Source organism: Hylobates moloch, unplaced genomic scaffold (assembly GCF_009828535.3).
Source record: "Hylobates moloch isolate HMO894 unplaced genomic scaffold, HMol_V3 SCAFFOLD_1, whole genome shotgun sequence".
In the NCBI taxonomy this organism is placed as follows: domain Eukaryota; kingdom Metazoa; phylum Chordata; class Mammalia; order Primates; family Hylobatidae; genus Hylobates; species Hylobates moloch.
The window spans coordinates 25,728,141-25,744,555 of record NW_026652276.1 but is presented as its reverse complement, the minus strand read 5'-3'; the positions used below and the strand labels follow the sequence as shown (position 1 = coordinate 25,744,555).

At 38.7% G+C, this 16,415-nt stretch overlaps 1 protein-coding gene across 2 annotated transcripts in view; it reads left to right on the top strand.

The window, feature by feature from the left end:
* The window catches only part of XRCC5 (X-ray repair cross complementing 5), a 93,698-nt gene that overhangs the window by 46,077 nt on the left and 31,206 nt on the right, over nucleotides 1-16,415 (top strand). For both annotated transcript variants that reach the window (XM_032754583.2, XM_058438570.1), the window contains exons 15-16: nucleotides 2,421-2,514; nucleotides 4,371-4,440. In XM_032754583.2, the coding sequence (XP_032610474.1) occupies nucleotides 2,421-2,514; nucleotides 4,371-4,440 (164 nt within the window). The remainder of the gene's footprint in view (nucleotides 1-2,420; nucleotides 2,515-4,370; nucleotides 4,441-16,415) is intronic.

The window sequence follows — 16,415 nt, the reverse complement described above, 5'->3', positions numbered from 1 at the left end:
GTTAATTTTTGTATATTGAGAGTTTAGAGTCTAACTTAGTGACTGCTATATAATACATATTCAGTAAATAGTAGGCTAAATAAGTGAATTGCAAAATTCATACATGTTTGTGAAAGAAAATAAGAAAGGAGAAAGAACAAATTACCCATGGTCTCATCATCCAGATGGACCAACTGCTGACATTTATATGTCTACTGTGATCTTGTGTGTATAAATTTCTACTTTCTAGAGCTTAGCGCCTTCATAGATAATTTAGGGAAGAGAGTCATTACTCTTTCCCACTTCACATAGAGATTATGAATTTAGTATACGAAAAATTCCTAATAATGTTGTTAAATGATTTGGCCTGGAGAATATTAACCATACTAAATTTTACTATGTTCTACATATGACTGGGGCTACTTTTACTTGCCTGGTATGGGAAAATTGTGTATATGTCTGTTTACCCTTTCCCTAGAACCTCATTTTGGAGGGTTGAAGAAATTCTTCATGTGATTCAACTTCATATTCCCCCATAACTTAGCTTTTTATGTGTAATCCTTCTTAATACTACTATATAAGTGAATCTGTATTTGTGGAAGAGAATAGTTGATATACTGATGGTAGTTTTCATCATAGTGCTTTCCTAAGGAGCAGACTGAAGCTCAGAGAGGTTTGTAGCTTACTAGACTCTAAACTCTAGATAGATAAAAATTAGTACACAGTGAACGTCCTCAAGAAGGTGTAAGATTCCAGGGCTAGTCAGCGGCAAAATTGAGACTAGAATCCAGGTCTTTTGACCCCAACTCTTCAGTAGTTTAATGTTGTTGGCTTGTCTCTTGGGAAGAACTGGCAAAGGTTAATTGAAATGACTGGCCCTGACCTTTTTTTTAAAACAGACTCAACTTCTAATGGAATTTCATTCTACCTTGGATTTCTGCTTTTTTTCTTCCATTTTTCCACGAAGGCTTTGTGTTTATTTTTTATTCTATTTGCAAGAAAAGAGTTCTGGGTGACTTATCCCTTGTAATGTTTCATGGTTCCCACCCTTCTGTCTTCTACTTCGCTCTTGTCTACTTCTCAAAGGGAAAACGTTTAGTTGTGAATGGGAAAGATGCCAAATAGTGCAAGTTTAATTCATGGATGTATGGCTGTGATGATTACTTTAGTTCTTTTACCTACCTCTAAGAGGAAATTCATTATTGAAATTGAGGAAGCCCATGTATGTTTTATTTTCTCTTTGCTTCACTTTATTTTTAAAATTTATTTTTGCTTCATTTTTAAAATAACTTCATTTTCAAGCCTCATTGTCTGAAGGTTGAGGCTTTGAGCAAAAAAACAATACATTTAGAAATACTAGTCTTGAAAATTGCTGAGAAATTTTAACTGTTCTCATAATAAAATAAGTAAATGAAATAATGCATATGATAATTAGCTTAATTTAGCTATTTCATAATAAATGCATATTTTAAAACATTTTGTACATGATAATATATACAATTTTTATTTGTTAAAATAAATGAATTTTTAAAATTTCTAGATCTTGGTTACTAATTTCTCTTACCATTTAGCCATTTCTGATGGCTGCTTTTGCCCTAGATTGCATTTCTTTCTGGGAGAAAAAAATCTTCATTTCTTTATGTTCAGCAGCTTAAGGGAGATTACAGGCAGAGTGTTTGGATTTGATTTTCTTCTCTTTTGCAATTAACTTGACCTCCTCTTGACTTTAAGACAGGCTGTTAAAGCCAGCATGTTACTTGAGGCAAGATGTTTGATATACTTTTCCTTAGAAGACAGATGCTACTGGACTGTTAGCATATTGCACAAAGCAGAATTAGGTTTATAAAAGAACAAATTAAAAGTTTTTGGGGAAGTGTTTTTTTTATAGTTTACGACTTCTTTAAGACGGAAAGCTCTTGCATAGTTAATTAAGGATTGTCTAGTAAGTTTTGACAGTTGTAAACAGAAGCTTATAAAAAAAGCTCTAACATACATGATGAGAAAATGGGTTGTTAGACACAAAGGTCTTCTGTGTACAGGGAAAGCTAATAGCTGTCAATTCTGAGACAGGAACTAGAAAATAGTATCTGAAGAGTAAATGGATTTCTTACTTAAATGTTAAATTTCCATTATCTGTGCTTGCAGTTTCATCTTTTCCAAGGACCTTATGGTGTGATTGCTTAATTCTGATTCTTATACTGCTGTGAAACAAAGCCAGGGCTGCCTCAAGTTAGGCCCTTAGGAGCCCGGTGGCTGGGAAAGGGAGGCAGCTTGTTTGTAGAAGGACTACATGTAGCTATTGTTTTTCTTTTCTTCTTCTTCTTCATTATTTTTCTTTTCTTCTTCTTTTTTTGGTGCTTGGAAAATAAGTTTCACATAGCAATCTGGTTTTGTATTGTTTGTTCTGTTTTAAGAGAAGTTTTTTTTTTTTTCTTTTCTAGCCATGAAGATGGACCTACCGCTAAAAAATTAAAGACTGAGCAAGGGGGAGCCCACTTCAGCGTCTCCAGTCTGGCTGAAGGCAGTGTCACTTCTGTAAGCTAAGCTTTTCAAGTGTGCTTACCCCTTTGCAGGAAGGTTGGGGCTTGAGGGAGAGTGCATCAATTTTTGTTAGTCCGTTCTTATCACTTTCAAGTAAGATCACGATCACTTTCTCTGGTCCTTGCTCTGTAGAAGCCATAAAGACCTATTCCATACTTCTTTAAGTAATTATTATCATCAATTGCCTACAGAATTATCTATATGACATAAGGTATATAGAGCTCTTTATAGAACGTGGAACATCTCAGTGTTGAGATTTTGCTGTTGGCATTATTTTGCAGCTTTTCAGCTAGTCAAAATGATAGGATAAATGGGGGTTAGTGATAACGAACCTTAATCTTCAAGTACATACAATTTAAGTTAGTATAACTTTCCTATTTTCTAACATGCAGCTTTAGAACAGGATTCACAAGTTTAGGATTTCCCCAAGTAAGTATCCTTTGATACATGAGATTTTTATTTAATGAGAAATTTTTTGGAACTTGAAAATACTACCTTATTTTATTTTATTTATTTATTTATTTATTTATTTATTTATTTATTTATTTATTTATTTATTTATTTTTATATCTTGGTCAGCCAGGAGGAAGAATATTTTATTTAATTTTAGAGATAGGTTGTCACTGTCACCCAGGCTGGAGTACAGTAGTATGATTTTAGCTCACTGCAGCCTTGAAATCCTGGGCTCAAGTGGTCCTCCTGCCTCAGCCTCCTGTGTAGCTAGGACTAAGAGCACATGCCACCACACTCGGCTATTTTTCATAGAGGTGGGGTCTTAGTATGTTACTCCTGGGCTCAAGCAATCCGCCCGCTTCAGCCTTCCGAAGCACTGGGATTATAGTCATGAGTCACTGCACCCAGCCAAATAGTGCCTTCTTTTAAGCAGCATTAGTGTGAATCAACAGATCTTAAAAATTGGCTGATAACTTTTTAACAAAATATACTAGGAAGGATAGTCAGGGAATAAAGGGCATGCCTTTATTCTCACCGCGAACAGAAACTCAGAAAAACTGAATGTGTGAAAAATGATTTAGATTTCATTTAGATGTTTTATATATAATAGTAAAGGAAAAAGTCATGATCTTGTTCTGAGAGCTTTTCTGCTTCCTATATCCAAGCAAACTGGAAGCTTTAGTATATTTTGGAACCCCATTGTTTTCTTTCTTATGAGCTGAGTGGTTCTTAGGCCCTGTGAGGGTTGGGGCCAGCAGATTAAAAACATAGGTATAACCAGAAAGTTCCATATAATATGGCAGAGTTTCGTCTTTCAAACTTCCTCACCCAGCACTGCAGTACATCTTTGTCCATAATCTGCTTTTACTTTCTGAGGACGTGTTCAACCTGGGTATGCTTTGTATATTCTACCAAAACTTCAGTGCCAGAGGGTCAGCAGCAGTCCCACTAATGGGCACTTCGGTGAATCAGGCTTTAAGCTGTATTTCTCATGTTATCTTAGTGGGGCAAGTATATTCGAAACCGACCCCACACTGCAGAATCCTCCGCTTTCTAATTGGTTGGGTGACAGGATATACAGGCAATCTGTGCTACACAAAGCCTTCCAGCTGGGCTGGCTGGTGGCTTGAGTTGTAATACTTTTCTGACCCCTCTGGAAAGAAATCAGCTTTCATAAAGCAAGGTGAGTGAAAGCACAGAGGGCAGCTCTTGGACCACTGAAATCTGCCGGCCTTTCACAGAGCCCTGGAAATGAAAATGAATAGAAAAGGCCTTCTCTTTGTGTTTGGTTTTATTTTATAAGAGCACACTTACTACATTAAGCCATCTTATATTGCCTGGGGTGCTGCTAAAAAGAGAAATAACCTGTAGGTTTATCATCTGTTGGTATATTCTAGGTTGGAAGTGTGAATCCTGCTGAAAACTTCCGTGTTCTAGTGAAACAGAAGAAGGCCAGCTTTGAGGAAGGTGAGTGGTTGACTTTGCATTTAAGAGAAGCTGTTTAGTTAAGCTAACTGATTTAAAGTCTAGATTAAGAACTGTAGCCTTTTGTTGTAACACTTTAGCATTTTTCTTTACTGGCGGATCTTTGTGGTTGTCCCGTTAGGGAGCTCACTGAGGCAACATTATGAGCACATGAAAGTGAACTCAGCACAGATTTTCCCAAAAGGAACTAATTTGTAGGTCTCCCTACAGAAAAACTTTGGGCCGACACCTTGGCGCTTATAGCTCCACTTCACTGAAGTTTTTTAGGATTTTGTCATGAGCTATAAATAAAACACTTTTATGTCACATCTTCCTATTTTATTTTCTTCCTTTTTTTTCTTTTTTTTTGAGATGGAGTTTCTCTCTTGTTGCCCAGGCTGGAGTGCAATGGAGTGCAATGGTGTGATCTCAGCACACCGCAACCTCTGCCTCCCGAGTTCAAGCGATTCTCCTACCTCAGCCTCCCGAGTGTTTGGGATTACAGGCATGTGCCACTATGCCCGGCTAATTCTGTGTAGACAGGGTTTCTCCATGTTGGTCAGGCTGGTCTTGAACTCCTGACCTCAGGTGATCTGCCAGCCTCAGCCTCCCAAAGTGCTGGGGATAACAGGTGTGAGCCACCGTGCCCGGCCACATCTTCCTATTTTCAGAGACACATAATTCTTGTTCCAGTCTTAAGAATTTGTGGCCCATTTAGACCCAGAAAGACCTTGATGCTGCCCCTAAATTTAATCCTTCTCAAAATGGCTACATGTTCACTTTTCCTTATCAGATAGTACCTAGAATCTCATTTAGGCTGTGGCTAACATAAAAATAGCTTTCAGGGATGCACAGAGGGCCTGGGACTAACATTCATTCACTTGATTGCATTCAGGTTTCTGTTCGTTTACCCTTTAAATGGTGGCAACTGGCAGTTGTTAATCCTGCAGGTTTATGTATAAACTATTATATTCATTATTGCTGGTCCAAGTCTGGCCTGTCTGCTGCGAGCTGACTTCTACGTATATGAGTGTTTATGTTTGTTCATGTGTGTATAGAACTTTTTCTTCTAACATCCTGCCGGGGGCAAGGGAATGACTTTTTTTTTTTTTAGTGACAGGGTCTCGCTCTGTCGCCCAGGCTGGAGTGCAGTGGCAGGATCATAGCTCACTGTAACGTTGGACCTCTGGTCTCAAGTGATCCTCCCACTTTGGCCTCCCAAAGCTCTGAGATTACATGTGTAAGTCACCATCCCTGGCCAAAAATTACTTTTTTTCTTTTTCTTTTTTTTGGGGGGACAGAGTCTTGCTCTCTTGCCCAGGCTGGAGTGCAGTGGTGAGATCTCGGCTTACTGCAGCCTTCACCCTGGGTTCAAGCAATTCTCATGCCTCAGCCTCCCGAGTAGCTGGAACTACACGTGCTTACCCCCACGCTCAGCTAATTTTTGTATTTTTAGCAGAGACGGGTTTCGTTATGTTGGCCAGGCTGGTCTCGAACTCTTGACCTCAAGTGATCCGCCCACCTTGGTCTCCCAAAGTGCTGGGATTACCATGAGCCACGGTGGCTCATGGCCCAAAAATGAGAGTTAAATGCCTAGAAGCACTACTGCCTGTAGTAGGTCTAATGCACCTTACTACTTAGAGTCTAGGAATCCTGGCAAGATCCCCAGATCTACTGTGCTGTTGTCCAGAGGCAAGCATGAGCAGCTGAGCCTCAGAGAGAGCTTACAGTCTACCAGGCTAGATCCTGTCAGCAGGAATGCCAAAGGCCAGACCCATGAGAATCTCCAGAGGAAGAACAGCTTTGTTTTCATAGTAATCTGTAGTCTCTTAAGTGGGGTGTGTATGTTTTTGGTTTTGAGATGGAAGAAGAGCTTTTTGTCCTGCTAAAAGTTGCCATATAGGAGAAAAACTTTGAGTTTTAACACAACAAAACCTCATGTAAATAGAAGGAGATCTGAAGTTCTAAGTGACAGTTTTCTAGGATTGGTGAAAACAGTACTTCAGAATTTCTCTCTTTAATGTATTGGAGTGATCAAGACACTTTCACAGTATTATACCTGTTGTCTGTTCAGCTGTATATTGTTATAGGGTGTTTGGAAAGTGGCGGAGATGCTACTATGACAAGTCAATGAACTCTTGTCTATCAAGACTGTTGTGTTTTTGAAGGAAAATTGAGACTTTTCTAGCTTTCAATTGTATGTCATCAATTACCTCAGCCAGTCAAAGTCCAAGGTCCCCCATTTGGAAGTGATTGGACTCTGTGGTTGGTGTAGGCATGGTCTTTTCAGGGACTGAATCTAGCTGTCATCACCATTATATGGTAGCCACTAGCGGTTTCATATTTACTGTGTTCAAGGCATTGTGCTAGCACTTTTATGCTAATTTAATTACCTGCATTAGCAGTTCTGCAAAATCTTGTGAAGAAATGAAGAAAATGTTAGAGCTTTAACAGCTTTTGCCAGAATTTTTTGAGAGGATTGCTTTACTTGGGAAAATAACTTTGATAAGTGCTTAGGGTAGAGAATGAGTCTCCATCCCCAGACTTGGTTGGCTAGTCCAGAGGCTTCAGAGGAAAGGAAGCTCCTCAGCTTCATAGAAGTAGAAAAACTGGAGCTAGTTTAGGAGAGGAGGGGCTTAGAAGAAGAGGGAAGAGGCAGGGAGACAAAAGTGGGTGAATTTACGCACAGTCACGGCCTTCTATGATACGTTTCAAACTCATGACCACAAATTACTCAGTGTCAGTAAAACTCTGGAAATGCCAGGTTTAAGTGCTGTATTTGGGGAAACTGGCAGTTTGGTGTCTGGCATCATTTCATGCAGAGTAGAGAAAGCACCTGAGCACACAGGAGGCCAGAGTCTGAAAAGACCAGGAGAGAGTCAGTTCCTGAGAATCTGCTCACATCTTAGGAAAATATGTCTTACCCCTGGCCATGGGATTGGGGATTCAGAGCAGTCTTGTGAAAATAGCAAGGGCAAGTGGACCCTAGATAGCATGTAAGTTACAATTAGTATTATTATCTCCATTTTACTGATGGATAAACTGTAAAATTGGAAGAGATGCATTTTCCCAAAGATCACATAGGAATTCAAACACACGTTTCTTTCAAATACTGGGTTTTTTACTTAGCCATATTGTTTCTTTTGTTTCCTAATGCCTTCCTTTCCTGCGCTTTTTAAAACAACATTTTAAGGTCATGTATCTGAAACCTTGTACCTACTGATAGGAATTTTGATGAATAGACTGTCCTTTTATATTGAATTTGACTTTGAGACCCAGCATGTTGCTAGCATTTCAACAAAAGATGTCCCTCTGACCTCCGTCTAAGACTTGGTAAATCAGAGCCCTCTAGTGATGTCACAAAATCAGACTCTCCACAGAGCTTTCAGAAAATGGATTGCTTATTAGCAACTAGTTCTCCTCGTGGTTTTAACTTGGCTTCCCTTTTGTCCCTTCTGCCGTTCTTGGTGCCAGCTCCAGAACTGATGTCCTGTTCTTTGTTTTGGGCATCTTGTTTGTTTGTTTTTCCACTAGGGCATCTTTTTAACTAAGGCCCTTTATAAGCCAAGACTCACTTCTCCTGCAGGCCCAAAGAGTTCTCCCTCCCTAGTAGTGGTCTTCTTTTAGAGAAATTTCTGTCCGGAGTGGGGAGACAGGAATCCCTTCCTCTTTTCTCCGGTAAATTTATTTTTTAAAATTCAGTTGTCAAAAGGGCGATCGGCGATAGATAGTTGGTAAGATTGTTTGACGCTTAGGTAGAACTTGGCTGTTTTACCTATCATTATAAATTAAAATATGGGCGTAGTTACTTTTTCTCAGGCCTAATAGTAGCATAATCAAACTGAGAGTCTTGTGATTCTCTCCCCGACATCAGCAGTCTATATATAGTAGGCAGCTACACATTTTCTTAACTTCTGGTTTTCAGTGTGAGGGATGTATCTTGTTCTAAGCTTACTGGCAGAGAGGAGATAACCAATGCCCTGAACCCCAGGAAGCATGTTCTTTCTGGCTGCCCTTTTCCCAGTCCCTTTCCTCCATTCTCCCTACCCATCACCATTCTTTCACCACAGAGTTAGAATAGAAAACAATTTTTTTCTCTTTTCCTTTTTTGTGAAAGGGTCTCACTCTGTCGCCCAGACCGGAGTGCAGTAGCATGATCACAGCTCACCGCAGCCTCTACCTCCTGGGCTCAAGTGATTCTACCACCTCTGCCCCCACCAAGTACCTGGAGCTATAGGTGCACACTACCACACCAGGCTAATTTTTGTAGTTTTTGTAGAGATGAGGTTTCGCCGTGTTACCCAGGCTGGTCCTGAACTCCTGAGCTCAAGCGATCTGCCTGCCTTGGCCTCCCAAAGTGCTGGGATTACAGGTGTGAGCCACCAAGCCCAGCTCAGAAAAAATTTTGACCACAGCTGTATATATAATAATCATCTATCAGTTGTGAAAGTAGGGTTGTTTCCCTACATACACTATTCATAAGCACATCATTGCCATCATCTGGGATTTGTTATCTGTCGTTGTGGGGTTCAGAGAGTCTCCAGAGGCTCTTTACATTGAGTTTATCCACTTGTTTGGACATCTTCCGCCCAGCTCATCAACAGAGTTGCTAAGGAGGAATGCCATGATTTTCAGCTCCTTGCCCTTTCCCAACTTAAGAAGAATGCTAAAATAAAATAAAATAATAAAATGTCAAAAGATAGACAGCAGGTTCAAGAAGGAAAAGCCACATTACTTCTTTCCTCCGGACAATTCCTGTGCGATTATGTCTGAATTTATAAATTCCCACTGAGTATGGGAGATAATGTAAAATAGCTTGAATGTTCTTGGTGTGTCCAAAACAGGTTTTGTGAGGATCTTAAGAGCCAGAAAGGATGGATATATGGGGACAGATAAAAGGATGGAATGTAACTTTAACTTTATAATGAGATGATTCTCTCTTTCAGGGACCTTGTTTTTGCCACTGAGATTGTAGGTTCTGTATTAGGCTTGTGTGTAGTGACAGGGTGGCAGAGCTCCATGTTACCAAATTGAATTCACATGAGCCTGACTGGTTTAAAAAAAGTCTGTCAAGAGAAGACCTAAGTAGAAATAATACAGACCCCAAACAGCCTTAACATTTGACTCACGTACAAGAGAGCAGTAATATGTACTTGTCCATTTGATTAGAAGGTGATCATGTTTTTTTTCCCTTTCACTTTGTTTGGATTACGTCTCATCCTAGAGTCTTTATGCCTTTGTTCTTCAACCTTCTTTAATCTCACTTACCAGAAACATCCTTTCATTTTTAAAAGATATTTCCTAAAATTCACTTTTCCAAGCAGTTTCAGCACTAGATAGAATATGGTACAATTAGTAATAATATGATATTCATCAAAGCCAAACAGTTTTCAGTGTTTTTGTATGGTATAGCACTATCCCATTTGCATAGCTGTTTACTTACATGCGTTATGTGATTTTCTGCCAGGAGTCACGCCCTAAACAGTGAACCTTTGAGAATTGTGATCTAGCAGAAATCTCTCTCATGTGTGTGTGGGTTTGTGGGTGTGTGTGTGTGTGTGATTTTTTTTAATTGATCGTGATTTATGTAATCTTGGGTATGGATTATATAATCAATTATACTCTGCCCAGATAGATAAGCACATAAAAATGTGGCATTTTTCTACACAGCGCTGGTAAATTTAAGAAAAATAAGCTCTTTCAAATACCTTGAGCATCTTAAAGGAAAGATACTAAATACAAACAGTCACTAAAATTTTAAACATCTTTAGCCCTGTAAAAGTTTTTTTTTCTTAAAGAATTTGACATACTTTTTTAATCCTTTCTCCAAATAGCATTGATACATCTAATCATGAGAAAATTCGTGATTAAGGATTCTAGAGGTTTAGTCTGTACTTTGTATTTTTATTAAATATCTCACTTGTTTTTCACTGGTTTTCTTTTTGACTCATTTTAAATTATTAAACTTCAGAACTGGATGATCCAGGCTTATTTTATGCCTCATTTATCAGGACAAGTGGTCTCATTGTAACACAAAAATCAGTCTGTTTGGAATTGTGGAGAATACTTGCTGAAAGGGTGTGTTATCTGACATGGTAATTATGCACCATTGGCCTTTAAGGTGTTGTTCATTTTTCATGTGGGCAGACTGAGGCCCAGAGTAGTTAGGATGACTTTTCACAGATAATTGCAAGTACGTAAAAGACTCTGGATCAAATTCCAGGGAGCCAATTCTTGGCCTCTGTGGCTTAAACCTTTTTACTGGTTGTGTATATTTCTTTGGATGGCACAGCACCACCCTGAAGTTTACATCTTAATATAATGAAACTCAGCAGCCAAATAATTTAGATGAAATCATTGAAATAAAGATGAAAAGAAAAAATAAAAAACACATGACATAGAAACTAAAGACCATTATACACGCATAATCATTTTAAATATTTTCATTTTTCAGCAACTCTTCCTAAAAGGCTTTTTCATCTATTCTTACCCAGCTTTTAAAATCCTTATAAGTTCCTGTCAATCTGTATCAGAGTGTCCCTAATTACAGGATATAGCTCTTGTAAAATGTAGCCTGACTATCCATTAAGAAAGAGAAATGTCTGGTAGCATAAAAATGAAAGCATGTTTGCTGTAGTTACATTCTGTTAACTGAAAAAAATCACAGGATCTATAAATTTAGAAAAAGAGAGCTTTATTTCTTATAAAGGGTTACAGCTTGCAAGGTGGAAATAGCAAGGTCAAGTGGACCCTAGGCATATAAGTTACAGTAAGTATTATTATCCCCATTTTACTGATAAACTAAAATTGGAGGAGACACATTTTCCCCAAAGATCACATAGGAATTCAAACACATGTCTCTTTCAAATACTGGATTTTTTACTTAGCCATACTGTTTCTTTTGATTCCTAATGCCTTCTTTTCCTACACTTTTTAAAACAACATTATAGGGTCATGTATCCGAAACCTTGTGCCTGTTGATAGGACTTTTGATGAAAGCCTGGGAAAGGCTATTCCTAGTCTATTCAAAGGCTGGGAAACATGGCCTCCAGCCAAAGCCCAGAGACAGGCACTATGAAGGAGGGTTTGGGGTAAGAGCATTATTGCTGACCTGATTGACTAAACATACATATTCAGCGGGTTACAGGAGGAGCTATGAATATTCATGAAGATGGTCCTGATGCATGAGTATTAAACATGCATGTTATGTAATACCCATGTTCACCTTGCAGGGAAGACTCGACATTTAAATATTACAGTTAGAACCTGTACATCAAAAGGTCTTTTCAGGACACAGCACGCAAATGTGCCATCTTTGTAAAACCCACTAGAACCAGTCCGTGGTTGGTGGTCTTCTTATCAGGAGAAAGTTACCGAAATCACTCTCTTGTCCATTCAAAGCTGTAGTTATGACTGGTGGAACCAGAGTTCAGTAAGTCAGCATCTGGTAGAACTGCAAATTGTTTTAAAAACAATACTGCGTATCCCAAGGCCAGTGCTTTTTTAGCTGCTAAAGAAAAAGAAAAACCTTTTGGCAGTTAGAACATAGTTTATCCTTTAAGTTTAGGGGGTATGACTTAACCCTTGCCTGGCATGGCCTTAGGTCCTGTTTACTACAGTTTGTTCTCTCAGTCTTACGATACCTATTTTAACATTAATGCTGGAAGGTTGTGTCTAAACTGCAAAAAGGACGGGTATAATGAAATGCACCTGGCCGGGCGCAGTGGCTCATGGCTATAATCCTGGCACCTTGGGAGGCTGAGGTGGGCGGATCACGAGGTCAGGAGATTGAGACTGTCCTGGCCAACATGGTGAAACTAAGAAATAAAAATAAAAAAATTAGCTGGGCGTGGTGGTGCACATCTGTAGTCTCAGCTACTTGGGAGGCTGAGGCAGGAGAATTGCTTGAACCCTGGAGGCGGAGGTTGCATTGAGCTGAGATCGTGCCACTGCACTCCAGCCTGGTGACAGAGCAAGACTGTCTCAAAAAAAAAAAAAAAAAAAGGGTGCACTTGACCCCTTGTCATGTCATGACCAAAAACTCAGTTAAGGTTTTCTGGGGTCCCATTTGTCAAGAGGGGGTCCATTTCGTCAGTGGGGAGCTTAGGATTTTTAGTTTACATTTCTCAGTGAGCACCTGAATTTCTTCCTAAGAGTTTTTTAAAGTCTTTATGAAATGTATGACAGTGTTCCCGTTTTCTCCCGGTGTTTTGTTTTCTCATGCTACATAGGAAAGTTGCTTCCCTTAAATGTGCTGAGTAATTTTTCTTTTTATATTAAAAGTGGAAAGAATAATTTTCCATCTGGCTGAAAATGTGGAATTCATGAAGGCTTTCTCAGCATCAGAACTAGATGAGCCCAGAGTTCATTCAAGTCTTTATTTAATATACTAAATCACTCCTGATACCAATCTTTTATGAAGGAGAGAGAGAGAGAGACTTTTAAACCATGAGATATCAAAAGAACTCACTGTCACAAGAACAGCAAAGGGCAAGTCCTCTGCCGTGATTCATTCACCTCCTACCAGGCTCCTCTAATTTGATATGAGATTTGGGTGGGACACAAATCCAAACCATATCATTTCAGCTTGCATCAATGACTTGGGCCATCAGTGCAACAAGGCAAATGCTCACAATTGGTTCTGATGGAAACGCAGAACTCTTGGGTGCTTAGGAGAAGGGGCCTGCAGCTTGTTGTTAGAATTCACCCTTGCGGTAAGTGCTAATGAGTATGATTTGTGAGGCAGAGAGCAGTTCAAGCATTTACTCATGGCAATTTGGTTCTTTCTTTCCACCTCCTATAAATTCTGCAGTTCTTCCTTCCATGATAGATCATTGTCATGTAGGGTGTTGTGCTTGGTTCTCCTTGAATTGGGCTGTCTTCAAGATTGCTCCTTAAGCCCAGCTGGTTAAAAAAGGAAACTGGTTTCAGATTGTGCTGATGTGCACACTGCTTTAATCAATGACTTAAAGTGACTGCTGGTGGCAAACAACAGACGCTCTTAACCAATTAAGATATTTAGGAAAGGATGTTAGGCTTTTGTTAAAATAGTCACTAATCAACTGAAATATGTTAAGAGGAGCCAAGAAACAGCTAGGAGTTCCGCTTAAATGTAATAAAAGTGTTTGGGTCCTCCCCTTTCAAATTGCATGCCCAAGGCAAAAAATATGCTGACACAGAAAGGAGTGGCAAGTGTAATTTGGTACAGTTAGCCTGTCAGATCCATGCGTGTCTACATAAAACCTAGAAAAATGTCATGCTTGCTTCTTTGGCCAGAAGAGGGAAGGGAGTTTAATTCCTTTATAGAACAGTTTCAAGAGGGCTGGAGAATATTACCAGCTTAGATGTCTTTGGAAATGGGAGAAAATTTAACTTGTTTTTAGAGGTTCCTTATGGACAGTTGGAGAAAAATCTTCAGTTAATAGTTATAGTTAAAGGCCCATTTTCGTTTTCCTCTGTCAGATTAAATTACTGAAATCTGTAGTTATCTGTTCGTGTCTCTCAGTGGTAATGAGGCTCAGCCATAACACTCAGGATAATTACTGTATTTCATGGTAGCCATTTGAAGTCAGGAGCCATTGCTCATATAAGACCTACTTTTTTACAATTCCCTTGCTCTTGGAATCCAATAGTGTTTTCTTGGGGCATTGAGAGTAAGATATGCTGTCTAAGTTTTCATACTTATTCTGTGATAGAAACATCTAGTTTCTCTCTTCTGTCTGTGGTAAATCTCTACAGGTCTCTTAGATAAATTGCACTTATTAATTCTACTTTTTAAAATAGCTTTATTGAAGTAAAATCTTCTACTATAAAATATACTGGTAAGTATAATTTGATGATCTTTTGTAAATTATAGAGTTGTAAAATCATCACCACAGTTCAAAGAACATTTCTCTCACACCCAAAAATTCCTGGGACCTGTTCATAGTCACTTTGGGTCTGGAGTGCACACAGGTGGTGGGAGGTTGCAAGGCTCCCACCTTGATGCCGGCCTACATGACTTGTTCTGATAATCTTGAGTTATTGCCCCATCTGTTGAATAGGCTGGTGCCATCTTGGGCTTGACGAATTGTAAATTACCTGCAGCCTTCAAGTAATTGCCCGGTGGTGGAACATTCTATACATACCTGGATTGTCTCTGGAACTTCTAAGCAAACATAATTAGATAAGCTAGCAATGCAGTGGAGTGTCTGGTGGAAAGGAGGAGAGTAAAGATTGTTAATTTCATAACTAAAAAGTTAATACAAAGGGCCTCAGAAGGAAGAGTTTAAGAAAAAAAGACTAAAAAATAGAGTACTCGGATACACTCCAACTTTGTTCTTTTCTAAAAATGTTTTAACTACTCTGTCATTTGCATTTCCCATGGAAACTTTAGCATCAGCTTTTCTTTTCTTTTTTTTTTTTGAGACAAAGTCTCACTCTGTCACCCAGGCTGGAGCGCAGTGGTGCGATCCTGGCTCACTGTAGTCTCCACCTCCTGGGTTCAAGTGATTCTCATGCCTCAGCCTCCTGAGTAGCTGGGATTACAGGCATGGGCCACTACGCCTGGCTAATTTTTGTATTTTTTTAGTAGACAGGGTTTCGCCATGTTGACCAGGCTAGTTGAACTCCTGACCTGACGTGATCCACCTGCCTTGGCCTCCAAGTTTTGGGATTACATGTGTGAGCTGCCGTGCCTGGCCCAGCTTTTCAATTTATATGAAAAAGCCCACTGGTATTTTGGTAGGGATTTTATTGAGTCTATAGAAGAGTTAAGGGAAAATTGCCATTTTAATAATACTGAGTTATCCATGAACATGGAATAGTTACTCAGTTATTTAGATCTTATTTTTTCTCCATAATGTTTTATAGTTTTTAGTGTAGAAGCTATACAGCTCTTTTATTAAATTTATTGCCAAGTATTCTTTTTGATGATGTTGTGAACGGAATTGTTTTTTAGGTTTGTCTATTTCTTTTTCATTATATCAAGTATGTTGATATAATGAAATCAAATAAGTATATTTTTGGATTATTTGTTGCTGGTATATAGAAATGAAATTATTTATTTATTGATCTTATATCTTGTAACCTTATTAAACATTAGTTCTTGTGGTTTTTTAAATATACTTCTTAGGATTCTCTACATACAGGATCATATTGTCTGCAAATAAAGAAAGCTTTACTTCTTCTTTTATAACTTGTAAGTTTTTCTTTCTTTTTTTAAAATTATTGTACTGGCTGGAACTTCTGGCACAGTGTTGAATAGAAATGAGTGAACGTCCTTGCCCTGTTCCTGATCTTAAGGAAAAAACTTTGTCTTTCACTATTAGTATGATGTTAGTTGTAAGTTTTACCCTGATTTCCTTTGTCAGCTTGAGAAAGTAAGTTTCCTTCTATTTCTAATTGGTTGAAAGTTTTTATTATGAATGGATGTTGAGTTTTGTTAGATGCATTTTCTGCCTCTATTGAGATGACTGTGATTTTTATTCTTCTGCTAATATATTAATTGACTTATAGTTGTTAAATCAACCTTTCATTCCAAGTATAAAATCCAGTCATTCTATAAAATCCTTTTTATATGTACTGAATTCATTTAGCTAATGCTACAGTTTGAATAATATCGCCCAAAGTTTATGTGTTGGAAACTTAATCCCCATATTAACAGTGTTGAGAGGTGGGACCTTTAAGAAGTGATTAGGTCATGGAGGCATCATTCTCGTGAAAGGATTCAGGCCATTATCACTAGAGTGGGTTAGTTATAAAAAGGATGAGTTCGACCTGATTTCTTCTCTGTCTCTGGCTTGCTTCTGCCTTCTGATGTGGGGTGGCCTCCTCCAGCTGCTGGTGCCATGCTCTTAGACTTCCCAGCCTCCAGAACTGTGAGCTAAATAAATATCTGTTCTTTATAAATTACCCAGTCTTGGGTATTTTGTTATAGCAGCACAAAATAGACTAAGACGGCTAATATTTTGTTGGGTAATTGTTTGTAGTTTTCTTGT